The sequence below is a fragment of the Triturus cristatus genome, chromosome 4_2, assembly GCF_964204655.1.
Source record: "Triturus cristatus chromosome 4_2, aTriCri1.1, whole genome shotgun sequence".
Classification (NCBI taxonomy): Eukaryota; Metazoa; Chordata; class Amphibia; order Caudata; family Salamandridae; genus Triturus; species Triturus cristatus.
Genome location: NC_140586.1, coordinates 697,603,139 through 697,629,199, shown reverse-complemented (window position 1 = coordinate 697,629,199; position 26,061 = coordinate 697,603,139). Strand labels below are relative to the sequence as shown.

General features: G+C 43.1%; 1 protein-coding gene across 4 annotated transcripts in view; it reads right to left on the bottom strand.

Annotated features, from left to right (window-relative positions):
• Window positions 1-25,768, bottom strand: part of USP24 (ubiquitin specific peptidase 24) — a 2,082,369-nt gene extending 2,056,601 nt beyond the window's left edge. For 3 of the 4 annotated variants that reach the window (XM_085602518.1, XM_085602517.1, XM_085602519.1), the window contains exon 1: window positions 25,387-25,767. In XM_085602518.1, the coding sequence (XP_085458644.1) occupies window positions 25,387-25,653 (267 nt within the window). In that variant the 5' untranslated portion in view covers window positions 25,654-25,767. Of the gene's footprint in view, window positions 1-25,386 lie in introns of all 4 variants that reach the window. The other variant, XM_085602520.1, reaches the window with a different exon arrangement.
• Window positions 25,769-26,061: the final 293 nt, after the last annotated feature.

Here is a 26,061-nt window from a genome sequence, read left to right as displayed (position 1 = left end):
AGCTCACAATGAATGGAAGCACTTATGTGCCAGATAAAAATGGCTGTAATAGCTGGATTCAGGTTAACTAAAATACAAATTCTAGACAAGAAACTATTTGGAATGTCACATGTACATTTGTTTTTTTTGTTAAACAATTTTATTGGGTTTTCAACATTTTAAAAGAAATAAGTATGTTTACCATTCTTAAGTACATGCAGAACATCAAGGGAACATTAATACGGAGTCAGCGTCACAAAATAGGCAGGGTAGGATATCAATTAAGTGCTTGGGGGGAGGAGGGGGGGGGGAGAAACGGGACAGTCTCTCCCGAGGAAAGGGTATCCTCTTGTGTATGTACCCAAGAAGAAGAAGAAAAAAAAAAAAATAACCAGCTACTATCTTGGGATACAGAACCGGGGTGAGTGACTGGGGGTGGGTGAGGGGGCTAGTTGATGGTTTCTGAGTAGCTGGGTTGCAGGCGTAGGCGAGGGAGAGCGCATAATGGCCCTGCACTGGGTTACTAGTGCCCAATGTACATGTGTGCAGTGCAGGGGATCTCAGGAGAGCAGGCCTATTTCAGTCCCCAGGGAGGGCGTTCAGTGAGGCACCCGCATGAACCCTGCGACAGCGGAGATTTCCTGTCAATTGTTTGACGAAAGAGCAGGAGTAACATGGCCCTTTCAACGAAGATGGGGCGTCGACGCACTCTACGCACCTCCTTGTTACGGAGCGCATCCTCATCAGCAGCGCCCAATTTATAGACTGCTCTTATCCAGGTCGCTAAAGTGGGTCCCGCAGGTGCGCACCAGTGCATTGGGATTCTTTGCTTGGCTAGAAGGAAGGCCGGCGTTGTAAACCACGACTGGACTTTGTGGTGTTTCCTGTTTCGGAATATTCCTAACGAGCAAGGATCCCAGGAGGATATCGGGAACACCTGTTTCCTCACGTAGTGTGGCATAGATGGCTCCCCAGTAGTGTTGCAAGGCTGGGCAAGCCCAAAACATGTGTAGGAATGCTGCGCTAGGGGTTTGGCAATGTGGGCAGGTAAGTTGACTCTGGGTAGTAGCGCTGGCGCCGTGCCAGCGTCAGGTAGGCCCGGTGTAGAATAATTTTTTTTACATTTTTGTAGCTGGATACTTTCTTCAGGAATTCTAGGGCGCGTTCCCACTCTTTGTGTAATGGCCTATCAAACTCTGCCTACCATTTGTGTCACAGCTGGACAAGTGGGGTAGGTGTCAGTTCCTGAATGGTCTTGTGTATTCAAGTGATAAAGTGACGGCCGGTACCCATACTCATTTCTGAAATGTCATGAGCATATGGTGCAAGTAGTAGGTCTTGCGTTATTATAAATGATTGGTCAATCTGGGTTTGATGGTTGTATCCTGAATATATGGGGCAATCAGAAGGTCTTGAGAAGTAGTAAATTATTGGTGGACTTGGGTCTGGTGGTGGCATGCAGGGATGTTGTACAAAACAAGGGTAGTTCTACCTATTGTGCTGTCCTGGTGCATTGATGTGGAGTGGTGCTTGGCTGCTCAATTCTACAAGCATTTGCAATTCAATTGGATTCACGGTAATTAAAGATTGAGCTATTGGCATTGCATTATTATTTGCAACACCAATAGCTCAAACTTTCAGTAATGCAAGATCTATTGCATTGCAAATGTTTGTTATTTTTAGAATGTTTTACTTTTGTTTCCCTCTCCACCCATAGGCTACACTTTTGTATAGAAAAATGTCAGAAAAAGACATTTGCGGCCTAAGTGTTTTTTTGTGGATCCATTTCACGGGGGAACAAATAAAGGAGAGGAAGGAGGGTAAGAGCCATTTATTGAAGTAATGGGCTTCAGCAAGTGAGGAGGAAAGACAGTGAATAAGAGGAAGAAAGAGGGGGACAGCAGCAGAGAAAGAGAACTGAACATTGCTGTTTAAAGAAAGAAGAGAAAACGAAAGTAGCGATTTACTGGAAAACTCTGTAAAGGGGCGCTTATGTGTTTGGTTGTGAATAAAACCACCATTAAAATCCTACATGGCTCCTATCAAACACAACGCTTCACCCATCATACACACACACAAATCCACAAACAAATGCCCAGATACCTACAACTTAGTCACCTTTGAGGAGGGAGGCATATGTACGAACTGGGTTGCACATCGAGACAACATAGTGGAAAGCACCTGGTGCTACAGTATAGTTTGGAGGGCTGACCCAGGAAATGGAACTAGCAAAGTATGTCTGGAGACATCACAGGGTAAGGCATTGGTTAAGTGTCTGGAAGTAGGTTGCAAAAGAAAGCAGCAGATCAAGTAGAGCTGCATGGCTGGTATTTTGCTTCCACCTTCTATTGACTCTGAGCAGTGGGTCTGTGGGTGTTCTTCGTGACTGCACTTGTGCAATCTATGTTACATGTCTCTGTGTAGGAGAGCTATATAAAGTCATATCCACTTAATTTGCAGTGGTAGCTGAAATAATTTCTAGAATTCCAGTCCACAGTCCTCACACCGCCACACAGTCACGCTGTGCATGCTCAGACCCCCCTGGGAATGGGAAGCCTATAGAACAAATGAAGTTAACCAGACAATTTTTTTATTTTTTATTTAAGTTAGACTTGACTAAACAGTGTGTCGAAATAGAGAACTACAACCCAAAAAGGGCTGCGGCTGCTTACAGAAATGACAGAAGTAGCATCCAAACAGATGAAATGCAAGTGACTTATCGCCTAAAGGACAGAGAGGTTGACCGCATACAATATATATGGTTTTAAGAAAACCCTTCATAGAGTAACATTGGAAAATTCATGAAACTACCCAGAGAGCTATAACTGCTGTCAATGTGTATTTTCCATACAGAGTGCCTCCAGAAGAACATCGTATTCAAAGAATGGGTTCCGGTGTCTAATCATTTATAGGCTCTAGGTCAGAAGTAATGTTTCTGCTAAACTATAGATGTTTTTTTTAATTAATCTTTATTCCGATATAAAAATATCCATAAAAGAGCATGACACAAATATAGATGTTGTTTGATGTCAAGAGTTGCCATTGCCTACTTAATCTGTGGCTAAACAGATGTGGAGGCTTGAAAGAACACCTGGGAAAAAGGAGAGAGCATGTAAAAGACCAACTTGTACTTGTGAAAACAGTGTTCAGTTCTGAAGAAAGAGCAAAGCCAACAATGGTTTTGTCAATGTGGGTCTTGTTTTGGCATGATTTTTGTAAAACCTTATTGGTGTGGGAGCTGTCAGGCCCTTACCATTATAACAAACATTGGCAAAAGCAAGACTTGTTTTTGGTCTTAAAAAGCACACATTGCCACAGTAGTTCCTGGCACTGAACAAAACTACTTTGTGTGCGGATATATTCTGTGTGAAAGAGCAGAATATTGTCACTCACAGTGAAGCCAGCCTATAGACAGAGAGAGACAGAATTTTAGTAAACACAAAAGGTCATGGTTAGCACCAGACCTAATTAGGGGCCCAATTATCAATGAAAGTCTCAACAAGTGCACCAATGGTATATGTCCTTGCATTAAATGCAGATTTACGGCTTTGGTGAATTCACAAGAATTTACAGAAGTAGGCCAAGAAATAGTTCTCCAAGAAAATATTTGTCAACTGCATTTAAACATGAATATGCATGTGTAGATTTGCTCATGCGAAAGTCTGTTGACTGTTTGCACGTTCACTTTCCCTCCAACCCCTTTTATCCAGTCCTAGAAAAAGTTTTACTTCTGGAATTGTCAGGAGTAAATTGTCAACTTCTCAGTATGGGAAAAGATTAGAAAAGAGTTGGTAAAAACCTTTAAAATATGCAATTTAGTAGGTTTAAACAGATCCCAAAAGGGCATTCCAAACCTGGAACTATTCGTTACCACTACCTTCAGCCCTAGTATGTAGATCTGCGGAAACATGGCAAAGTAAAGGAATTGCTATTATTCAAATCCTGCTATGGTATGAGACCCGGCACAATCATAAAGGCTATATTAGAGCTGTTATATAATGAGATTGCTGCCATAATTTGTCATCGCATTACATGGCACAAAAGGGTCAAGTGGATTTTGTTACAGGACAAGCAGATTTATGAAGCAACTTGCCCCATGGACAAGTAGATATTTTATTAAATTCCACACCCCTGACTTTGTGGGCGGGAGGGGGCGGGGAGTGTGAACTATGATGCTGTTTTCTAAGCTCTTACGGTCCCAGGTGCCTTGTGGTCCTCTCCTATAAAAGTACTGCCTGTTTCTACAATGGCACTGCACCTTAAGCAGCTATCACGCTCACTGTGCAAAATGCTGAGGTAGCTGGTGGAGAGCGTACAGCCCTATCGGAAATTGGAGCCAGAGGGCACCGATTTATGTAACCAGAATGCCTACCTCAACACTCTACATGGAAACCAAGGGCCAATTCATAAATAGGATATTGCCAAATTTAACAGCTGAATCCACCACATAATCACATGTAGCAATGTAAACTTCCCCTTGAAAATGTAAACAATAAATAGTGTAAAAAACACGATTTATTTGCGAATTTAGCTCAAGACCGGTGAAAGAGGGCAAAAACTTTCCTACAAGATAAATCTTGTCCACACATCTTCAAGTATCTGAACAGTGCAAATATGAAGATCATATGAAATCTCTTAAGCAAAAGAGAATAATCATATGAAATCTCTTAAGCAAAAGAGAATAATCAAACAAAATTATCCGAATGTGTTCAAATGTGGCATAACAACAGGACTCGAGTCGGGGTACCACGCAGGTGGACGGCGTCCCCCCACTTATTTTACCAGGTGGACGCCGTCCCCCCCTGCCCAAAAGCTGGCCGCATTGAGGGCTTCTCCAACGTGAAGGAGCTGTATGGAAAGATTGCGGAGGCTTTCAAGATTCCTCGCTCTGAGGTGCATATACTTTTACCACTAAGTATGGTAGGTCATGGATTACACTGGGAAGGAGCATGGCAGATGCCAGGGGGCACATGGTTGTAGCGGGTGTACTAGGCTACAAGAAGACCCCTTAGGAAAGAGTGAACTGTGGCCAATGGCCAGCGCCTGATCTGGTCAATGTACTGTAGATTTTGGGAGAGCTGAATTGTACCTGCCCCCCTCGCCGTGTAACATTGCCGGGTCGATTCACAGAGCTTTTCACAGATTCACTCCCAAAAACACACAGAGAATGACGCGACATTCCAGTGTGTGTTAACGTGGACCCCCAAGTGAAGCGGGTCTCCCTGAAATAAGAGGGGACTACCTTTCGTGACACTACCTAACTTTGAGCGTTTCACCCCCCCCCCCCCCCCCACTTCTTTTTTTAGGACTTGTGTCCTGCATAACAATACTTTACTCCTTGCCAGGTGTTCAGTATTTCTCTGTCAGACGAGTGACGGGACAAACTGCTTCTCAAACAGTCACAACTTGTGCTTCAATTGTTAATGTGCATTAACTTAGTAGAGTTGCGATTGGCCTTTAAGAATCTTTCAGTTCGTGGAAATCAAACATAAGTGAGTAAATTGCAATAGTGTGTCTATTCGTTTGCTAGTATAACCTGTTTACATGCTGTATAAAGAACTGGGAACTGCCCAAGTACAACATGTTACTTTGCAGTACAATCCCCAAACAGCAGAGAACTGTGAAATGCAGCTTGTTACATACAACAAATCCAACCAATAGGAAGTCTTGTTTTACCACACAATTACGAAAGATTCTTACATCAGCGCCAAAGAAAAACAGGAGCTCGTGACGAAGATAAAAACTTGCTGTTACAGTGAAAAAAGGTTTACAGAGAAACCTTTGACACATGTACCAAGTTAACATGCTTACATATGATAATACTTAAATCCCAAATTGTAATAAAGAAACTCCCTGAACAAGTCATATTGTAGCAAGGAACAGAGTGAAAATACTAGTAGGTACATCCTTTCTTAAGGCCAATCTTCTCAAAACAGAAAATGCAAAGCCCCAACGGTAAAACTTGAGATAATGATTTTGTAAGATGTGAAGTAAGGGTTGCAAGTGTGAGAATGCAACATCAAAACTTCTGGGCATGAAATTGAGATCCCGAATTGAGGCAAGTTTGAAATGCATGATGCAAGGGACTAGAGTGACTAGGGGAACAGGGCTCAGACAGTTCAGAAAGAAATACACAGAGGCAAGTGGTCGAGAGGAAATAGAGGGCTTCGAGAAAGAAAAAAAAACACAACAGTGTAAGGGATGCAGAGAAATATCAAAAGCAAAAAAAGGGAGCTGAAGAGAAGGATTGGTAGAGAAAAATGAAAGCAATAACTGCTATGGGACTATGCTCTACTCTGTTCAGCTCTGGCCTTTCTGCAGACCTTTTGGGACAAGCTGTCTAGTTTCTACTCTAAAAAAGGTGTCTTGTGTTTTGGCAGTAACTCTTTATTGGCTATTGTTCATTGGTAGTGGGAAAGACTCATACATAATCATGGTACTCAGAGCATCATTAACAAGAAAAAACAATCTTAAGATAGTGCAACAAATAGTCAACACAACTATTGATACAACAGTCAAATGATGGTGTGAAATTACCTTCAAACATACAATCAGTGCACATGTACAAAGTTACAGGGTCTGTCCATTACATATGGATAGTGCTAAATCAGTACCTAACAATGGGACCTCGGGGGATATATGAACAAAATGGAACTTATTTTGACAGCATAAAAAAAAAAAACTTTGGCTGATCTCATAAATTTCGTCAGGCATTCATTAGGTTTCCCCCTCTATTGTCAATGTCGTCCATGCCCACAACGGACACATAAGCAGCATCTAAATTTTGTTCCCCCAACAACCGTTGAACAATGTCAGTTCTATCATTGCTGGCGCCTGCAGTAGTTCACATGCTCCCCACCATTTTGAAATCCTCTTTCTCTGACAGCAAGTTACTCGCCGTTCGAATGACACCTACTACATAAGAAACTGAAACTAAATGCAAAGAAACTCCATATTTTCTAGCTACTTGATTTTCAGAATATTTGGAAACTTTAAAACATCTTGGTTCCCTTTGGCCCATGAGAGCTGCGCTGCACAAACTGGACAAACTGCGGAAGAGTCAAAACATAAAATAGATTAAATGACCGGTACAATTATACTTACAGGAGGTGTCTCATACTGTGGAACATAGAATCCAGACATATTGCTTTCCATTTACTGGTGTGTCACGAAAGGCCATAAGTTGTCTTTTTGCCCCCGTTATGCCCCATCACCATAAATCCTTATTGTATATTCATTTCACCCTAAAAATGTTCCCATTGTGTGTGGATTCTATGCAGGGCTCCACACCTTTTATCTCATTGAATTTAGGTTTTATGCTCAGCCAGTCTCAACACTTAATAGATCTTTAACTTCTCTTTGTTACTGTATACAGATGGTACATCTTTCCCCTGACACCACCCCGCCCTCCACATCAACCAATCAACAAAGGATGAGCATCAATTTCTCATAAGAAGTTTTGGAAGTTGGTCAGAAATTGCGGAACTACAATTTTAGCAGGGTGAAATGCATGTAATCTCCTTAGCTGCTGCTAAAATTAAAAAACCTTTGTTTCCTGTGGATAATGACTCTTGCCTTTTGAAACAACTTACATTGGTCTGCTTTTGTAACTACAGATGCTTTGTCAAATTCTTCTTCGAAGTCTACACTGGCTCATGGTCTCTCACTAGTATTTTAATCAAAACACTCTCTATTGTCTATTAATCCTTTTATTGATCTGACCTTAAATTAATCTTCAACACTTTGGGCCTTTACCATTCAGTAAAACGTTTTTTATTGATCTACTTGTTCTGGTACCACTGTGAAGATGTTCTCTTTGCGAAAGTAAAGCATTTTTTATAATTTCTCAGGACAAATGAAACGCCCACAAACCATCTCTTTGAAAGATAACTAACAATACAGCGCTTTGTATGGTTTTAAAAAATATTTTTTTCTGCTGTCAATGGCATGCAAATGTCGCATGTAGGTTCTGGAGCAAAGAACCCCCTCTATTCAAGAGAGATAATCACAGGCAAAGCAATAGAACTGTGGCTATTAGGAGACTAAATCCTAGAATTAGTCACAGAGCTTCTGGTATGTTCTACCTGCAGTCAATCCAAATTTAAGGAAGGCGGTCAAAGCCTAAATCACAGAAATATCGCTGCGCCTATTTGCCTCCGGTCAATTAATGTGAAAAGCTCAACAGTGCAGAGGCCAGTGATTTAAAAAACTTCAATGAGCAGCAGTACACTCAGTTTTCAAAGTTTGGAGATTGTTCTGCACGCCTTTTACTATTTTAGAATGAAGATAGACCCTACAAAGAACCTACAGTGTCACTTATGATCCAAACATGTCTAACAGTGTGACAATAGCCAAAAAAGACCTTTAAAACTAAATCAAATATGTTTCTTAAGATAATTTTACACCAGTTAGGATCCTAAAAGGCAGCACTGTGAAGGTGTTCTTGCAACGGCTCTGTTTCCTCACTCGCTTTACTGCTGGCTGAATGCACACCAGGCCTGGTGTAATGTATGTAAAGCACAGGAGCATCAAATGATTGTCTCGATAAGAGTGGGACACTTCAATGTACCCTCATCAGGTCCATCAATGCTCTGCATGCTTACTTGGAACAGCCTCTGCAGAAACTGACAATGCCATACAAGCTGTGCAAGAGAAGATGCAGGGTTTATCAAGCTGTCTGGTGAAGGTATAGGCGGTATCAACAGCATCCGTGGCAATCAAAATGCTGGAAAATCATGAGTAAACCACAAAAGCAGCCTGGTCAGAGATGGCTGCGCGAGGGACGTGGTATTGTCGATTTCCCAGATACTGACAAGCACGCATCCCCGCCGTAAGCCGTGACACCTGTGTAATCATGGGTCTGCATCTGCATATTAAAACAGCCAGACGCCCGCTGCTACGCGGGTTTGTAGCCTGTCTCATATTTTCTTCCTTTGATCTGTGAGGCACGCGACGCTTCAGGTGCACCCTAGTGCCCATTACCCCCACTCAAATTGGATCGGCTGTTTCTGGGGCCCGGCCCAGGCGAGTGACACCCAGCAGTGTGTCAGCCCCAGGGGATTAGCCCAAGCTCAGCACTCCAAATAAACAAGACTGCTGCAGTCGACAAATTTCAGAGCATCCGGCTTGCCAAAGGTAAATCCCAATTGGTTTACCTCCGCCCTTGAGGCTTAGTAAACTTGTGTTGCAGGTTCCCCTGCCCTCCCTCACAGAGTCTTACGCTATGAACATGGAGGAGGATTATATAGAGGAGTCGTCCCTACAGTTCCTCCCTCTAGAGGACGAGTGCTGCGAGGCGGTGGACACCTCCATCCACCAGGCGGTAGCAGCTGCCATGTGGCCCTTCGAATGGCGCCTCATGGAAATAGCATATGCCGAGTCATCCTCCTAAAGGGGCATCATCCCTCCCTCAATAGTGCATCTATGCGCAAATCGGACCCCAGCATGGATTTAGGCCCAGTTGAACGCCTTAAAACTGCCTTTTTGGCCCGTCCTGCTCCAGGAAACACTTACACTTTGGCAGATATAGCTGCCATATCCCCCTCTGTTGGCCTGGATTCAGTAGATGAGTCCCCTGGCAAATAAAACTATGAAGACGGTCCTTCCAGGCCTTGGCGCCGTTCATTTAGTACCAGTTCCCTCAAAGCACTCGAAAGGCGCAGGGATCCTTCTGATACGCTCCCTACTGAACAGGTCTCGGGTTGAGCGCAACACGCCATAGTGATTCTACGGAACGCAAACTGCGCTCTGTCAATAGAGAGGCCCCATTCCCTCCACCTAAAGGTTGACCCCAAACAGGGGGAACTCGCTTCCTCAGAGGTAGGCACTCCGGCACAAGGTGGGCTCTTTGGAGAGCCATTTATTAAGGATTTGAACAAGTTTGTCGCTATGTTCGTATCTCTGGATAAAGCGCAAGCTTACATTAAGAACATTTTAAACTCGAGAATTTGTCTCGGGCTGGCCCTGGCAGATGGTGTTTGGCCCGGCCGCTCTTAAATCCAAGGCGGCCCTCCAAGCGGTTTCAAGAAAGCACCGAACCAGCCCCGACAGGAAGAATTATTCCAGTCAAGTAGAGGTCACAGAGGTCAGGGCTCCGGGGGCGTTTCCAAGTCAAAACAGGTGTTTCCCCCTTCCCCCAAATAAAGGTGGGGGTAGGCTGTCATTGTTCGCGCACAATTTGGAGCGAACTACTTCAGAAGGGGTGCGGAGCTTGCTTGGCTCCAAGATGGCAGCATGCGTCTAGAGCTCTGAAGACGACTGCACAATCCTCCAGGAATCCTGTGCCGAAAACCGGAATGACCTGCGCAAAGGAAATGTGGCTTCGATCTGAAATACTACCCGCAGGAGCGTGAATGGCATTCAGCTCAGAGCGGACGCGGCGCCAAAAATGGCAGCCGCTAAATAACTGCCTGGGGTGCTCTTAAACTTTAGATCAAGCACCCGCATAAAAATGATAAATATATATATTTTTTTTAACAAGATCCTTCAATGCTTTGCTATCACCATGGGTTCCATCGCACACTTTTAAAAAAATATTTTTAGTTTTCATTTTAGTTTTCATTTTAATGCACAAACCAAAGAAGGCACTACAGTCACTTGCAACATGCACCATTGTCCACACAGATCTGAGAAAAGTACACAGTGTCACATGGAGGTACAGAGTGCCAATCTTAAGACTCACATTTATGCAATACGCAGAAAACAGTACACATGGCACGACATTTCTTATATCACATTAGTCTAACTGGCAGTCTGGCCGGACATTGCACAAGGCCCTCCTCCTGCAGACCCCAGCCCATAATTGGCTTTCCACCACCCCCAGATCTTATAAAACACACGGGGACAGCCTCGGCTATGATATAACACCTTTTTTGCTGCCATACAGAGGTCCATCCCCCCCCAACTCCATTCTTGTAATAGTCACAACTGACATTAGATCCATACTCGACTGTGGCGAGACTGCACCCCTGATCCTCCTCGACCTCTCAGCAACCTTCAACACTGTATCCCACCAGACTTCACCACATCAGAATTAGAGGAAATGCCATCAAGAGGATCACCTCCTTTCTCACAGGATGCACACAGGCAATCCGCCTACCGCCCTTCACCTCCGAACCCAAGAGCACCATCTGCAGTGTTCCTCCCGCCCAGGATCCTCCCTCAGCCCCACCCTCTTCAACGCCTACATGACCTCACTGTTCGACATCATCCACACCCACAGACTCAACATCATCTCATCCGAAGACACAAAAATAATCCTCTCTCTCACAGAAGACACCACCACCACAAGTTCCAACTTACAGAATGCTATGACCAGTGTCGCCGACTGCATGAGATTCAACTGCCTGAAGTACACACAGACAAGATGGAAGTGCTCATCTTCAGAAGGAACACCTCCCAATGGGATGACACACCTTGGGCCACTGCACTCAGACCCTCACCTATCCCCACTAACCACGACAGCAACCTCGGCATCATCCTCGACAACAATCTCACCATGAAGCGCCAGGTCAAAGCAGTAGCCTTCTCCTGCTTCCGCACCCTCCGCATGCTTCATCAGATTTGTAGATGGATCTCTGTCAGCACCATTAAACGGTGACTCAAGCCCTCGTAACGAACCGACTGGACAAGGGAAATGCATCCTATGCCGGAACCTCTATGCATTTCTTCAAGGGACTACTTACCAAACAGAACGCCGCAGCCAGACTCCTTGACGACCTCCCGAAATGAACCAGCATCACCCCCACCTCAGAAGCCTCCACGTCCAGTAGAGATGCCAGTTCAAGCTGCTGATTCGTACCTACAAGGCCCTTCACAACGCCGGACCTTCCTACATCAACCACCGCCTGAACTTTCACCAGTCGACCAGACAACTCCGATCCGCCTCCCTTGCCCACATTCCCCCCATCTGGCAGAGTTGCAGTGGAGGTCGTTCTTTCTCCTACCTTGCCGCCTAGTGATGGAACGACCTCCAACTCCACATCCAAACCTCCCCTTCACTCGCCAACTTGTGAAAGGGACTCAGACCTGGCTCTGCAACTAAGGCCCTCCAATACCTCAGCAATTGGACACCCCTCAGGGTGATATGACGCACTATATAAACACCGACTGATTGGTTGTAATGAAAAGGTACCCCTGGCATTCCCCAATATTCAACTCTTCACGCACCAGCTGCAAGTGCACTGCTTAATAGAGTCATGACATTTATTTACAAGAGTCCAAATTTAATCAGGTAATCCATTTTGATCCATTTTATCTAAATGTATTCCAAACTTCTACAATGATTTTGCAACAAAGGCAGCGTGATCCCAAACTCTATCAAATGCTAAAAAAATGCCCATCCAGGCTTTTTTCTATGGCAAGTAGGAATTCATGGGTCATCATGGACAGCCTCACTCATTCACCCAATGCATTTCAGGCTCAACAGCCATTCCTCTGGGTAACTAATGTTAAAAAGAGCGTCAATACTCTGCAAAGTTCACTTGAAACTAAAATCTTAACACTATGTGAGACATGATCCCTGGAATAATGGTCACCCGTGTCATGCTATAATTCCTTGCATCACTAAATCGGTGTTCAATAAACTCCAACTATTACCGTGAAGGATTATACCAACAAAATTTAAATTCCCTCAAGAAAAGAATAGAATAATACTCCATAAATAAAGTGCTCCCTGTCCTGGCATGAAATAAAACTCTTTCCACAGAACCAAACCTCCACCCAATAGTAAACTTGCAATGCTGTACATAACTAATCTACCTACAGAATAATTTCGCATTGACCGGCAGCATAATCCCCTCACCCAAACTCCAAACCGCCAACGAAACTGTGTACGACGTGAATTCAACCTTAATGATCCTATTGAAAAGCACGGCAGGTGAAACAAATCTATTTAAACATCCAATGATGGTTTAACCCTCCCACGTGACTGAATACCATTTCAAATAGTGAACGCCCCAAAAGAATTATACAAAACCCACCCCTCCACATTATCGTGTGCTACATGCTACTACGTGAAAACGTCAAAACATCCATAACCATCTGAATTTCTCTATAATGTGAAGGTAATGAAATTAAGCAATGCTTAAAATAAACCTGCATTCAAATATCAATAGTAAATAATAATAATACAAAATAACTGCAAATTATATTTAAAAACATCCTTTTTAGAGTTCATTTCAGTTGTTTACTGACAAAGTGAGCTCCCTCTCATGAACTTCATGTTTCCATGCAATCTTTGAAATTATGTTGTATCTCTTTACTTCATTTTTAAATTAACTTTGTGATTCAGAGGTGCAAACGATCGGAGGGACAGTTCAATTCAATATCAAAACACATTCGTGTTTCAGGGTGCAATATTTAGCCATATCTGTTTTGCCACCACTAAGCCCAGGGCACTGGAGACAATATTAAAGAGTGGAATATCATCATTTGGAATCCCCAATAAAACAAATCTCGGGTCGAGCTTGAGTGTCACCTCAAGAAGGTTTGACAGCTTCTGGATGATCACTTTCCAATAGGTTTGTATATGGGGTCACAAAGGATCCTATGGCATCGGCACATCATAAGCAGTCTGGTGTAGGTGCTCTCACCATGGTGTGCAGCCTGTGGCAGACACCAATAGACCCTATGAAGTATTTTGTATTGTATCAGGCGTAGGCGTGACTTGATAGCAACCTAACAGGGGTGCAACAACACCACCTACCAATATATCGCTGCACACATCTCTCTGCCACCTCTCTTGAAGCTGGCCCAAGGTATCTGGCATACTAATAATCGTTTTATATGTGGCGTAGACCGCACCCCTTTCTAGTTCATCCATCAAGATACGGTCCTCAAGGGGGCATATTCAGTTCTCAGGTCCTGCCAGCCCCTAGGCCCGCCATGCATGTCTGAGCTGAATGTACATTAGGAATCACACACTTTTAATCACATTCCACGACAGGTACTGTGGACACCACTATATACACACTATGTTTCTGCCAGACTTAAACTTTAATAAACATCACTGTCTCATTATACAGATGGTATTTATAATCTGTCAAGAAGAAAATATTAATTTATTTAAGCAGTTGTGTGATTTCCCTCATTTATAAAACCCTCCTTTGAACACCCCAGAATTGAAAACTTCATACACAAGTTTCTGTCCATGCAGAAGACAGCCCAAAATAGAGACTACAACAAGTACAAATAATGCCATAGACTTACTGCGTCAAAAAGCACAGACACCTATGCAAATATTACGTCAAAGCTTGCCAAGCAGAAAGATAAAAGTGGCACATTTGAAAACCCTGGGACAATGCACCAACATACAAAGACAAAAGACAGGTTCCACACAGTGTGCTGATTGTCATTTATTAAACTGTTTCCCCTGGCATCCCTGAAAGATTTGCAATCAGCACTAATTGGGGATAAATGGCTAGAGCATCACCATCATTCCCACAAATGCACATAACCTGCAAAACATATTCATCGGAAAGGAACAGCCACAATGTCTTCATCACAAACGCAGAATGAATTGCACTTGTGTTCTCAAGCAAACAAGGACACCACATCGAACACTCAAGAGTGTGACATGAAAAACTCTCCATTTCTCCTCCCTCTAATAACCATTCATCAAATGTAAGCATTGGGCACACTCAAAATGCTCTGCATAGTAAGGCGTGCAGGATATTACGGAGCCGAGAGGGTGTTTTTTTTGAGTAAGTCAGAGGCTCTGTCTACTTAGCCAGCTAGATCTATTTTTCCTATGCTACCATTCCACGTACCAGCCTACAGCACACATGAAGCATCACCATTTCGGATTGTGGTCATACTTCCTTAAATTACTGGGGACATGTTCGCAGTTTTATTGACACTTTTACATAAACATCATACAACGTAAAAAAAAAAAATTTAGAAGTCATTGTGGAGAGCAAATTTGTCACACAGTTTGTATCATTTCCCAAAAAGAAACCAAATGTTTAAAAATCTGACACAATACACCAGCCCAACTTGGATGCAAAAATTCCCTTTGATAATGAAAGAGCAAGACCAGGAAAACACATAATAAAAGACATAGAATGTGTATGAGCAAAAACTATACAGCCGATGAATGTAGAAACCGCTGCCCCTGTGTGATGCAGAAGCACAACAAGTTGACTAATCTGTATAACAGAAAGGTAAGGGTAAAATGCTCACCAAATACTTAACTGGAAGAAATTCCCTTTCCAACAGTAACAAACAATTATTAGGTTTTGGATACAACTGGGATCATCTGCGCTTCAAAAATGTGGTAAAACAGATACAAAAGTAGCTTTTTCCACTTTGCCTCAATAGGATATTTGTAAACAAACAGGCAGCATGTGCCCTTCCTTGAGAAGTAACGAAAGTATTTTGACAACTGCAGCAAACACATTAAGATCTGAGCCTCTTAAAATGAATCTTCAAACTATTTTTTTCAACTGAAAAATGTCTAAAGACAGAGAGAGCTGTGCAAGTGCCTCACCATCAAAACTAGAATATATTTTTGTAATTGCTTAACATCTAGTCAGGTGCATTGCTTGTTTCTTTCGCAAAAATTAAACATCCCAATGGTGATACACAGCCAATTCTTATTAACAGACTTATCTTCTTTCTGCCCACATCCGCTTAACAGACGACATTGTACAAAATCATAATAAACCAATTATAATTTATTCCAATTTTGTTTTTTTGTTTTTAAACACGACTGCACAGTGGCGCCCAGGAATTAACAAGGTTGCCATCAAGTGTAATAATGTTGGCATGACTCGGGTCCAACTAGGATAAACTGCACAGACACCCTCTATGGTACAGCACATTAAAGTACAAAAATAAAAAATGAACAAGTTGTACTAAAAGATACATTTAGGTTAGTAGACTTCGACAAGACGAGAACTACGGATTCAATAAGTGGGTTGTTTTTCACATTTTTCTAAAGCAATTCTCAAGCACAGCTAGACTTTTAAGGGTTTCATAGGACTTTAAACTATGTTCTGACTGGACGCCACAAGCATTTTCAGCAAGCAACCTTATACATGATTTAAAACAGCCTTCGCGTTTTTCACAACAAATTATAATGCAGTACAGTTATCAATGCACACACAAAACGCCACTGATATAACACTATGTGACACATGCAAAACGAATCACTCCACTACAAACCACAAGTCGTAGGACAATGCACTCATGATTCACACTGAAGACAGCTCACTACACAAAAAGCCCTATCGATACTCACATAATGCAACCCCTGATACCATGTAATTCAACTTTCAACCACCTGTTGGTGGTGTCAGCATTAATCCAACAGACCTAATAAATTCTGACAATTTTTTGGGTGCAATCTCTCAATTAAATTTCGTATCAAAAGTCTTATTTTTATTCTAATTCTATTCTATCATTGACTGCATTTCTCCTTCAAAATTCTGCCAATTCTTTATCTACAAAGTTCAAAGAGTTGATGCGCAGAATAGAGGTTGGGAGTGTACCACAGGTTGGGGGCCCATCCTTAGAACTAGAATAGCATCCTTTGCAAGACAAAATTAAAGATCAAAACCATAAAGGTTTATTTAAATTAAAAAAAAACACTACAGAATGGAAAAATTCGCTCACCAGTCTGCTGTCACAGCCGTGAGGGGGAACGGCTTTTGCCTCCAACACTCCTGCTGCCATCTCAGCCATGAGGGGGAACAGCTTACCGGCCCACTTGCCATCGGGCCATGCCGTGAGGGGAACGGCCTTCAAAGACTACAACTTCCAGCAGGCGCTGGGTGTCGCTTGCAGATCGCGTCACCGCAGCGCCGGAGGTCAATTAATACGCAAGCAGCCCTCCCGCAGCGCGGGACGCACGCGGGCATGCCCGGGCCAAGGGCGGACCCATCTGAGCCCTTCCGAGACTGAACAGGGCTGGGCTGCGCCACCCCCCTTAATATTGCTCCTTATTAGCCTCAAATTTTTATTATTGGCTCCCGTAGAGCTAAACTGGCCTAGGGATATCAACTGGGGGCTTCCAAAATCAGCACATTTTAAACCTTGTGGAGCCCAGTGGGGCCAGCGCTTGTCCTCCTCAAATATTGAATAACATCATTAAATAGTGTTGTGGGTAGGAGGAGGCCTGGTCACAAAACAGCCATGGGAAAACGTACCCCCCCCGTTGACAAGAAACAACCACCAGGCAGAAAGCTCCCTTGCTAACTCCCATTGTTCAACCGACTGCTATTGATAAAACGTTACAGCAGGCAATAGGAGCCGTGGCCAGCGAAACAGAGCGCACTGAGAGACGCCTCTCCTTGACACCGACCTTCCCAAATACCCCAACACCTATGGAGCCAGAACTATCACACTTATCCCAAACACCTATTGTGCCCACAAATTCGGAACTGTTGTGCTCCCAAGAAATCATAGCCCCTGATAACACTACTATGATTACCATGGGAGGCGGGGTAAAAAGGAAAGGAGGAACGCAAAAGCAAACAATACGCAAGAGAGGAAAACAGGCGAAACACACTCCTGGAATGGCATCACCAGGGTGTCAAGTCGCAGACGAGAGTCGGCAGAAAATTCCAGAGATCCCACCATGGATACCCCACCTGGCAATGGAACTTAAAGCACATTTTGTCCAGTCTATTAAATCTGAACTTGTTGCTGTAACGAGGCGGATTGATAATTTAACAACACTGAGGGATACATGGGGAACAAAGTCAATTTCAGAAATGGCCTCACAATATAATCAGGCAACCCCACCTGCACATACTGTACCACCCCCCTCTGAAGAGCACAAATCGACTGTGCAAACCAAGGCACCTACTGGGACCAAACCATCAGTCCCACAAAATCAGGACCTAGTTAATCCTCAATAGAGGTCTCCCTACTGTCCTGAAAACACTCATGATAGTAGGCCTATATTAACTACACTAGGCCCACCAGCAAAACAACAAGCACAAATAACTCGTGATTCTGATACTAGGATCTCAATCCACCCCAAACCAAGGGAACCAAAATCTACACTTCCCTGTATCAATTTGCCCCCAGAGTCTACTCTCTATGCTGTTATATTAGCCGGAGTACCAGAGTTGGAAATAGGCCGACGGGAGACACATGTTGAACTAAAAAATAAAAATCACTTTCTGGCTAAATAAATACAGGCCACTCCCCCATTTAGTACAAAGTTAAATTCTATTTACGCGTAGGGTTAGTTGGCTGGGACAAAGGTGCAAGGGCATCCCGGGGGATTGTGTTGTGATCAATTTTAGAGATAGTAGGGCGGTCCAACACATCCTTGAATAGGGGCACTCTAAGGAGCTATGGGGCATTCAGTCACTGCCACTGGGATACATCTATCCCCCTAGTCCCGTTAGATAAAGTGGGAACTGCGCACAAAAAACTGGGAACCAAGAGCTCAGTTTGAAAGCATGTTAAACCTGGGTCACGGATGCCAAAATACAATGGCATATAACATCCCCGTCAGTAATAAATTTAGCTCTCTGGACCTGATAGATTGACTAAATTTTAACAGTAAAAGTCACACCAATACTAACACACAGAGAGTTGAGTCCCAAAAGTGTGAAGGAACAAAGAAGGGCAATCAGGTCTCTGAGAAAATCTGTGAGGCTATTAATACAACTAGCACTCCCAGCCTTCCTAGTAAGTCACATTGGGTTGTTGAATGTAGTTTACAGAACGAGATAGGGAACCATGGCCAAGTCAAGGCGATGCACTAAGTTACACAACAGGATAGGTATACTCCGCATACCCAGATAGGAACCCCAGATCAATCTCAAAACACCCAGATTCTACTCTGGAATATAGCAGGTCTTAGCTCGAAATTGGACCTCCCAGATTGGGGAGACTTTATAGATAAACACGAGCTATGCCTCTTCCCGGAAACATGGTCAAGGTCAGAATTATATAGAGTGGGATATGTTACATACTGTATTCCAGCCGTCCGGGGGAGACCATCAAGGGGTCTATGCACCTGGGTTGGCACACATCTGGGATGTAATGTCAAAGTGTTAAATACCCCTTCCCCTGACATTTTGTGCATTCTACTCTCCTTTTATAACACCTTGAAGATTGCAATGATCAATGTCTACTCTCGTCCAGTGAGCCAGGGGCAAACCTCTCAGACACTGGACTGTCTTGCTACCTTTCTCTACACCTTACCAGCGAATACTCATGCAATCATAGGTGGAGACTTTAACTGCCATTTTGAGCCTCTCAACGGCATTACTACCACCATCACAAGTGAGGAAGATTCGGTCTGGTCAATCCCAGAAGCTAACATTCAGCCCATAAGACGTTGGACACCACTAGTCTTACAGATGAACTCAGTTATACTCAGCCACTCACTAAGGGCATGCAACGGCCAATTCCCCTCTGATAGCGCGGGAAACTTTACTTTTAATAAGTTGGGACAGGCACCTATAATAGATTGTATTTTGGCGGATGTCGAACTATGGCATAAAACTAGAGATTTCTTGATTAATCCCAGTCATGAAAGTGACCACAACTCGCTGGTCCTAGAAATAGCTCTCCCTGTGCCCAAGGACCATCACAGCATGCCCACACATCATATCCCAAATCTAGTATCAATCGAGGGAGGCAGAAGAGTACGTTGGGGAACATTTGCACAGTCGACGGAAAAAGTGGCCACCTTGTATAAACAAATTATCCCCTTCTTAGAAACTGCATTTCTATTGTTCGAAAATAATTGCGGCTTAGAATCTCTGTTGCCAATAGGAAAAAACCACCAGGATATGTTTTTTAAATTGGCAGATGTTTTTTTTTTTTTTTTTTTTTAACAGTGATAAGATTAGACCGGACCTCAAACCCAAGCATCCCTGGTATAACAAATCGTGTAGGAAAGCCAAACATGCTTTACTAATGTGTATTAAAGAGAATGATAATTCACGAATCTAAGAAACCAGGGCCCAGTATAAAAAAAAAAAAAAATCAAAGCTGGAGCTAAAACTAGCTGGGAGATCGATAAATGGGAAGCAATCAAAATAGCCTTAGACAATCGAGACATGTGAGGCTTCTGGAACCTAGTTAAAACAGGGAAACCTGAAGGTAATTCAGCTATTGGACCAAATTTGGGGGAAGAAGTCTGGAGATCCTCTTTTAAAATCTTATACTCAAGGTCTCTAGATGGAGTTAAAGCTGATAGAGAAGTATTAGCAGTTATAAACATAAATGCCCCCCCCTGCACAATGAAAGATTACAGTGGCATTGGGTAATTTGCTCCCAGCTAGGGAAACTGGGCAAGATAGAATCCCAGGCGATCTATTTTGAAATGAGCAAGCAGTGTGGACACCTTATCTATGGACTCAATTCCGCATTTTATATGGTTCACCACGATCAGCTATGGGGCCTACTCCATGACATGGGAGTACCAGCCTATTTATGCCATCAGCTGAAACGCTTGCAACAGGACACTTATGCGAGAATAAGATACGGCAAAAAAGGCGAATTGATAGCCCCTTTTCCCGTAGAAAAAGGGGTGAGACAGGGATGTATTTTAGCCCCGACCCTGTTCTCCCTCTTTTTAAATGGTCTAATTGAAACTCTACTTGCAGGGAAAAGACAGATTCACCGAGGCTAGCGAACCACAAAATCCCAGCTCTCATGTTTGAGGATGATACGCTGCTACTCTCTAAGTCTCCCATGGGTATGCAGCGGGTATTGGAGGAGTTTTGTGCCTTTTGCAGGAAGATGGATTTGGAGATAAACCTCCAAAAAACAAAACATATGGTCTTCCATGCCAACACTACTAATTGCCCACACCCCCAAATGGAAGGCAGGGCCCTAGAGAGGGTGTCCATTTTCGATTACTTGGGCCTTACACTTAATGACAAGATGGATTGCGGGGACTCAAGTAAAGAAAGCTAATTTAAAACTGACACAGTCTACAGGGGGCATCATAAAAGTACATAAAAACTGCACACAGAAAGTGATAGGCCCCCCAGCAGAAATATACAAAATACAGGCATGGGGAGCTTCACTATATGGAGCAGAACTTTGGGGCCATTGTCCATCTAATTCGGTATCTATGACAGAGAACATCTTCCTCAGGCAATTGTTGGGCCTCCCATGAGCACCCCTTTAACACCACTAAGGATGGATTTGGGGATTGGCCCCATTGCTGATATAATTGCCTCCCGGCCACTCCTATTTTGGCGTCGTCTCTGGAGCACACCTGAGTTAGCAAATTATAGGGAGGAACTGAAGGATGTCATGACTATTTGGGGTGCAGAGAATAGATCATGGATGTCCCACATTAGGAATACATGCCAGGCGTTGGGGAGGGCAAATATGTGGACAACACCTGAAGAGATCTGCCCCTCCACCCCCAAAAAGTCCCTAATTCTTGCCTATAGAGAACACAAATTTGCCGAACTATGCCAGAGCATCAATTCAAGTAGCTTGACCTCCAGGTTTCTGGATGTCAAACAGAAATATAAGATAGAGCCGGCTCTGGATAGTATACAACCACTACTGGCAAAGAAACTGTTCCTCCAATTTAGACATGGGGTGCTCCCGCTTCGAGCGTTCACAAATAAATGGAATGTAGTAACAAAACTATATTGTCCAGGGTGTGATTTGGTCGAAGAAACAGAACTCCATGTCCTTTTTTGCCCCGCCTACAGAAGGCCAAGGTCCAAAGTGGGTGCTCCAGCTTTGTAGAAATCTGGGGATTAGGAATTACACCGAGGCCCATAGGCTGTTTAAATATGAAACACACCCATTATTTGTGTTTGCTATTTCCAGGTTCCTATTTGCGATGTGGTGCATCCGCAGGGGTATTTTAAAGAAGAAGAACATGGAAAACGCTTAATCGTGTATGCCCATCAACTATGCTGCTAAGCCATGTTTGCACAATTTATTTAATCAGAAATGCTGCTTTGAAATTTTCCCCTTATGGGCTGCACTATCTACTTATCCCTCTTCTTAATGTTTATATCTTAATTTATTTTTAATGTCTTTTAAAACTATGCTTATGGATAACCAGACAAAGAAAGACATCTTAGTTTGTTAATAAGAGAGAGAGCAGTCGATGGCGAGTCAGAAAATAGTGTAAAATTTGCATTTGTACCCGCACCCTCGGCTCTATGATGATATTTTAGCATAATTTGTATTTTGTGTATTTGTCTTTTGTACTATATGTATTGTACTATTGTATGCGCTTTTATGGCTGTATAGCCGAAATAAAGTTCTTTGACTGAAAAATAGTTAGGAAGTCAGATTCAATTCAGCGTCAATAATGCAGCATAAATCTACTCTTAAGTTAAAGGAGAGTTTAAATATAAAAACGGTAAGAGGACCAACATTATCTGCCTCCGAGGAAAGTTCCAAAAGATCGTCTAAAGTGTAGACTATTCAGATCGAAAAGCAAGAAAAGTCTGAGTATAAAGTCAGATAACAGTCTGACGTAAGGGCTGCTTGTTTGAAAGGCAATGAAAAGTCTGACACATCCCAGAATGGGCATATTTAATAGGATTTAGACAGTGCATCGAAACGCATATTGGGCATGGTGAGACAGGACTGAACTAACAAGGATAAATGACATGAATCAATCAACATAGTAGAAAAAGTGCTACGTAAAAAAAGACTTTCAGAAAACACACGTTACGAATAATTATTGAACACCCTTTACCCTACAAACAAGGGAAGTGACATTGAACTTCTGAAGAAAACAAGGCACAATAAGCCATCATATAAGAGTAAATTACAGCTGTGGCCTGGGCAGCAGAAGGCCTTGAAAATATTTTTTGCACAGCACATCTCCTGAACACATCTTGCTTCTCTATGAACAAATTAATACATTTTATTTGAGACTCCTACAGCACCATGAAAATTAAATCTAGTTAATTTTCTGAAAAGAAAAACAGCAGCTTGAAATAAACGTAAAAGCTCATTCATGAAATGGTAAATGCAACACTTTCTTCAGCAGCTTTAAAATGGATGTCAGTGCGAGTAGGCTAAGGCCCCGTAAAGTTAATTTTTGGGGTAGTTATGCTAACGTAAACACAGCTAAAGAAACATTATTTCTAATTAATGCAAAAACACTCAAACATGCTGTTGGATCAAGATTTGTATTAGCTTTGAATCCAACTATGATTCATCCCGACTCCCACATTGTGTTTTCTTTCAATGCCCAGGCTTTTTTATACTTCATTTCCTATACCCTACAACTGTCTACACAAAGGGCACATGATTACTGATGAGTGTCATGTCAAAGAAACCTTGAAAGTTTCATCTGAACTGCAGCTTTTTATAAACAATCTAATTTCCAAGTTTTAGAAAATCAACGAATTAACACGATTCCTAAAATTGTTTTGCCTGAGACTCAGTGTGGGCGTCATTGACACATTTCTCATCATTTAAAAAAGGGCAGATTAAGCGAAGGCAGCACAAGGGAAAACAAAAACGGGATAAAAAGTCAAACAGAAATTGGGCATGATGTAACAAGAGTAACACATCTCGTAAAGAGCTGCCTGCAAATCGAGAACTTTCAGTAGTAACTAACCGACCCAAGTTCATCTATAAACAGTGGCATGTTGGCGTGGAGAAAAATTCGAATTTCAACGAGAGCAGCTATGTATCGCTGACCACCACTAAGGTAAACTATATCGAAACTGGCTAACTCTAAACCTAAGTAAAATACATTTTACCCCCACACGATTGTCCGACTTCTGATTGTTACCAAAATGAGTGTGTTTCTACATATTCTACACATTGGCACTAGCCTGCTATTGTCAATTTCCATTTCGCAATGCATGCTTATATTTAGAAATCTGATCTGGTTCAACAGTCATACTGTGTAACTGCTGAGCAATGAGGCATTCCATAAGTGATGCTTCCGCCTTGCCAGTGTGCTGCATTAGCATTTATTGATCAAGAAATCCTGCACACAACACCCAGATAGAACCCAAGATACCTTTTGCAGATGGCTGTTAACATACAGAAGTTGTTGTAATGGTATATGAAGTCTAAAGAGTGGAATTCAGACTCAAACTAAACAAACTAATAATGTATTTAAAAAATTGTCGAAAAATAAAAAATAAATCAGTTTGGTGTGGTAAATCCATCTGAACAATAATGCCGCCTTTTATTGTGTATTTTAATTATACAGTAGCCCTCAAGAGCCCGTCTTATAATGGAAACCCTGGCCGACTCTATCTGAGCAGGACACTGCTTACCGGATAGGCTATTCATCATGGCCTACCAAAAGCGTTTGGGAAATAAGGTACGAACAATTAACAGCACTTTTTTTTACTGCTTATAAATAAAAATCACATGGCTTTAAAACACAGTGTACTGTAATACAACTATAATTAAACCATATTTCCTCATGTGGGTAATGAGGAGTGCTTTTCATAATGAGGTTTACTGAGTTACTGAGGTGCGCGTAGGTAAGCAGCCATTCATACTCTGTAGCACGCTAAATGTATTTGAATTCCTTTAATTCGATTTAAGAGCGATTCACCAGAAGCGAGTGCGTGCCAAACTCACGTTTTGATTGAAGCGTTTAGTTTTGTACCTTCCACAATACATCCTGTTTGTTCATCCTTTGCACAATAATAAGCGGCTATAGCAGCACGTGGCCCATACAAATACTTGGCAATAGGCCATTGATCCCCACGCCCAGAATTCTTATATTTTCTCCTTGCCTGACAAGTGTTATAATAGACACCCCAAACGTTTTCTCAGTGGGCTAAAGGTAGAATATCTAGATGAATCCCCCAACTGATTGTGAGCTACTACTGTAGTGCTCATTGGATGCATTTATCGTGGTGCAATTCACTAAATGGGCCACCATGGATACCAATTAATAGGTGTGTTTACAGCCGTCTCCACATAGGGGGGATTTCAGGGTGCTTCTGCTGCGTGTGTTGCTACGCGTATACTTGGCAATAGGAAGTAAGCTACTGCTCGCCGAGTGCGCCAACCTGTGGGTGTATGCCACCTGGGTAGCTCCCGTTTAGTGCATCGTAGGATACTCTTGATCAAGTTGCCTGTCTCATTACATGCAAATGTAGATAGTTACTAATAGAGCCCCTTACTGCTCACGTTCACTGATTGCCCCCCCTAAGGATGGAAAATATAGAGCTAGCTGACCAACCCCTCTCTCACTACACTTAACATCCCACGATATTCACAAGGCGCATCATATATGCTACAAGACATTGATTGCTCGTAGCATACAGGCTGGATGTTCCTGCTATACTATTTTTTCCTGGAATTGGGGAACCCCATGCGTCCTCTTAGTTACTGGGTGTGGATGCACACACCATGATTCTCAGATGGGGTACCCTGCCCCATGCCGGGTGTGGTCTTTCTCTACCTCTGCTGTCAGCTGCTTCCCCTCCTGCTTTCATTGCAAAATATGAAGCTTCCTCTCCTTACCTCACTGTCCACTACTTCATGATATGCCGGTGGTGGGTCGAAGCCTCCTCGCCCGCCGCGGCTGCCCTCGCCACTGTCCCCGCGAGGACCACCGCTATCCATAGGCTCATACCCGCCGTAGTCCAAGCCCGGCCGCTCGTTTGTGAGCAGCGCCACCGCCTCATTGATATCATTTTTTGCCAAACGCAATGCTTTCCGGATGGCACCAGGGTCGGCGAATCCCATGCACAGCAGGGTCGTGGTATGCTGCTCCTCTTCGCTCTCCATGTCACCCGTGCGCACAATCTCCTGGGCACTCACTGAGCTCCGCACCTGACACTTACGCTCCTGCGCGCCGCCATCTTCCCGGCCCTCCCACTTCCTCCCACCACCTCCCTTTCGGTGAACAGATCGAAGCCACTGGAGCTGCCAATCTCTTGTCACGTGACCCGACAAAAACTGATGGAGCTCAGGGAGTAACATCGTGATGAGAGACATAGAAGTAGGACACAAAGTAAGCATGTTACACAAGCAGCCGAGTAGACTATATGAAAAATAACAATGGCGGTGTCTACCATTCTTTTCTGGCGTATACCTCTCGTTGATAAACCATGAAGGGTTGATGTTTTTATGAATTTAAAAACCATTCTCTCATTTTTTCAAGACCTAATGCCATGGTCTACCTAAATTTGGATG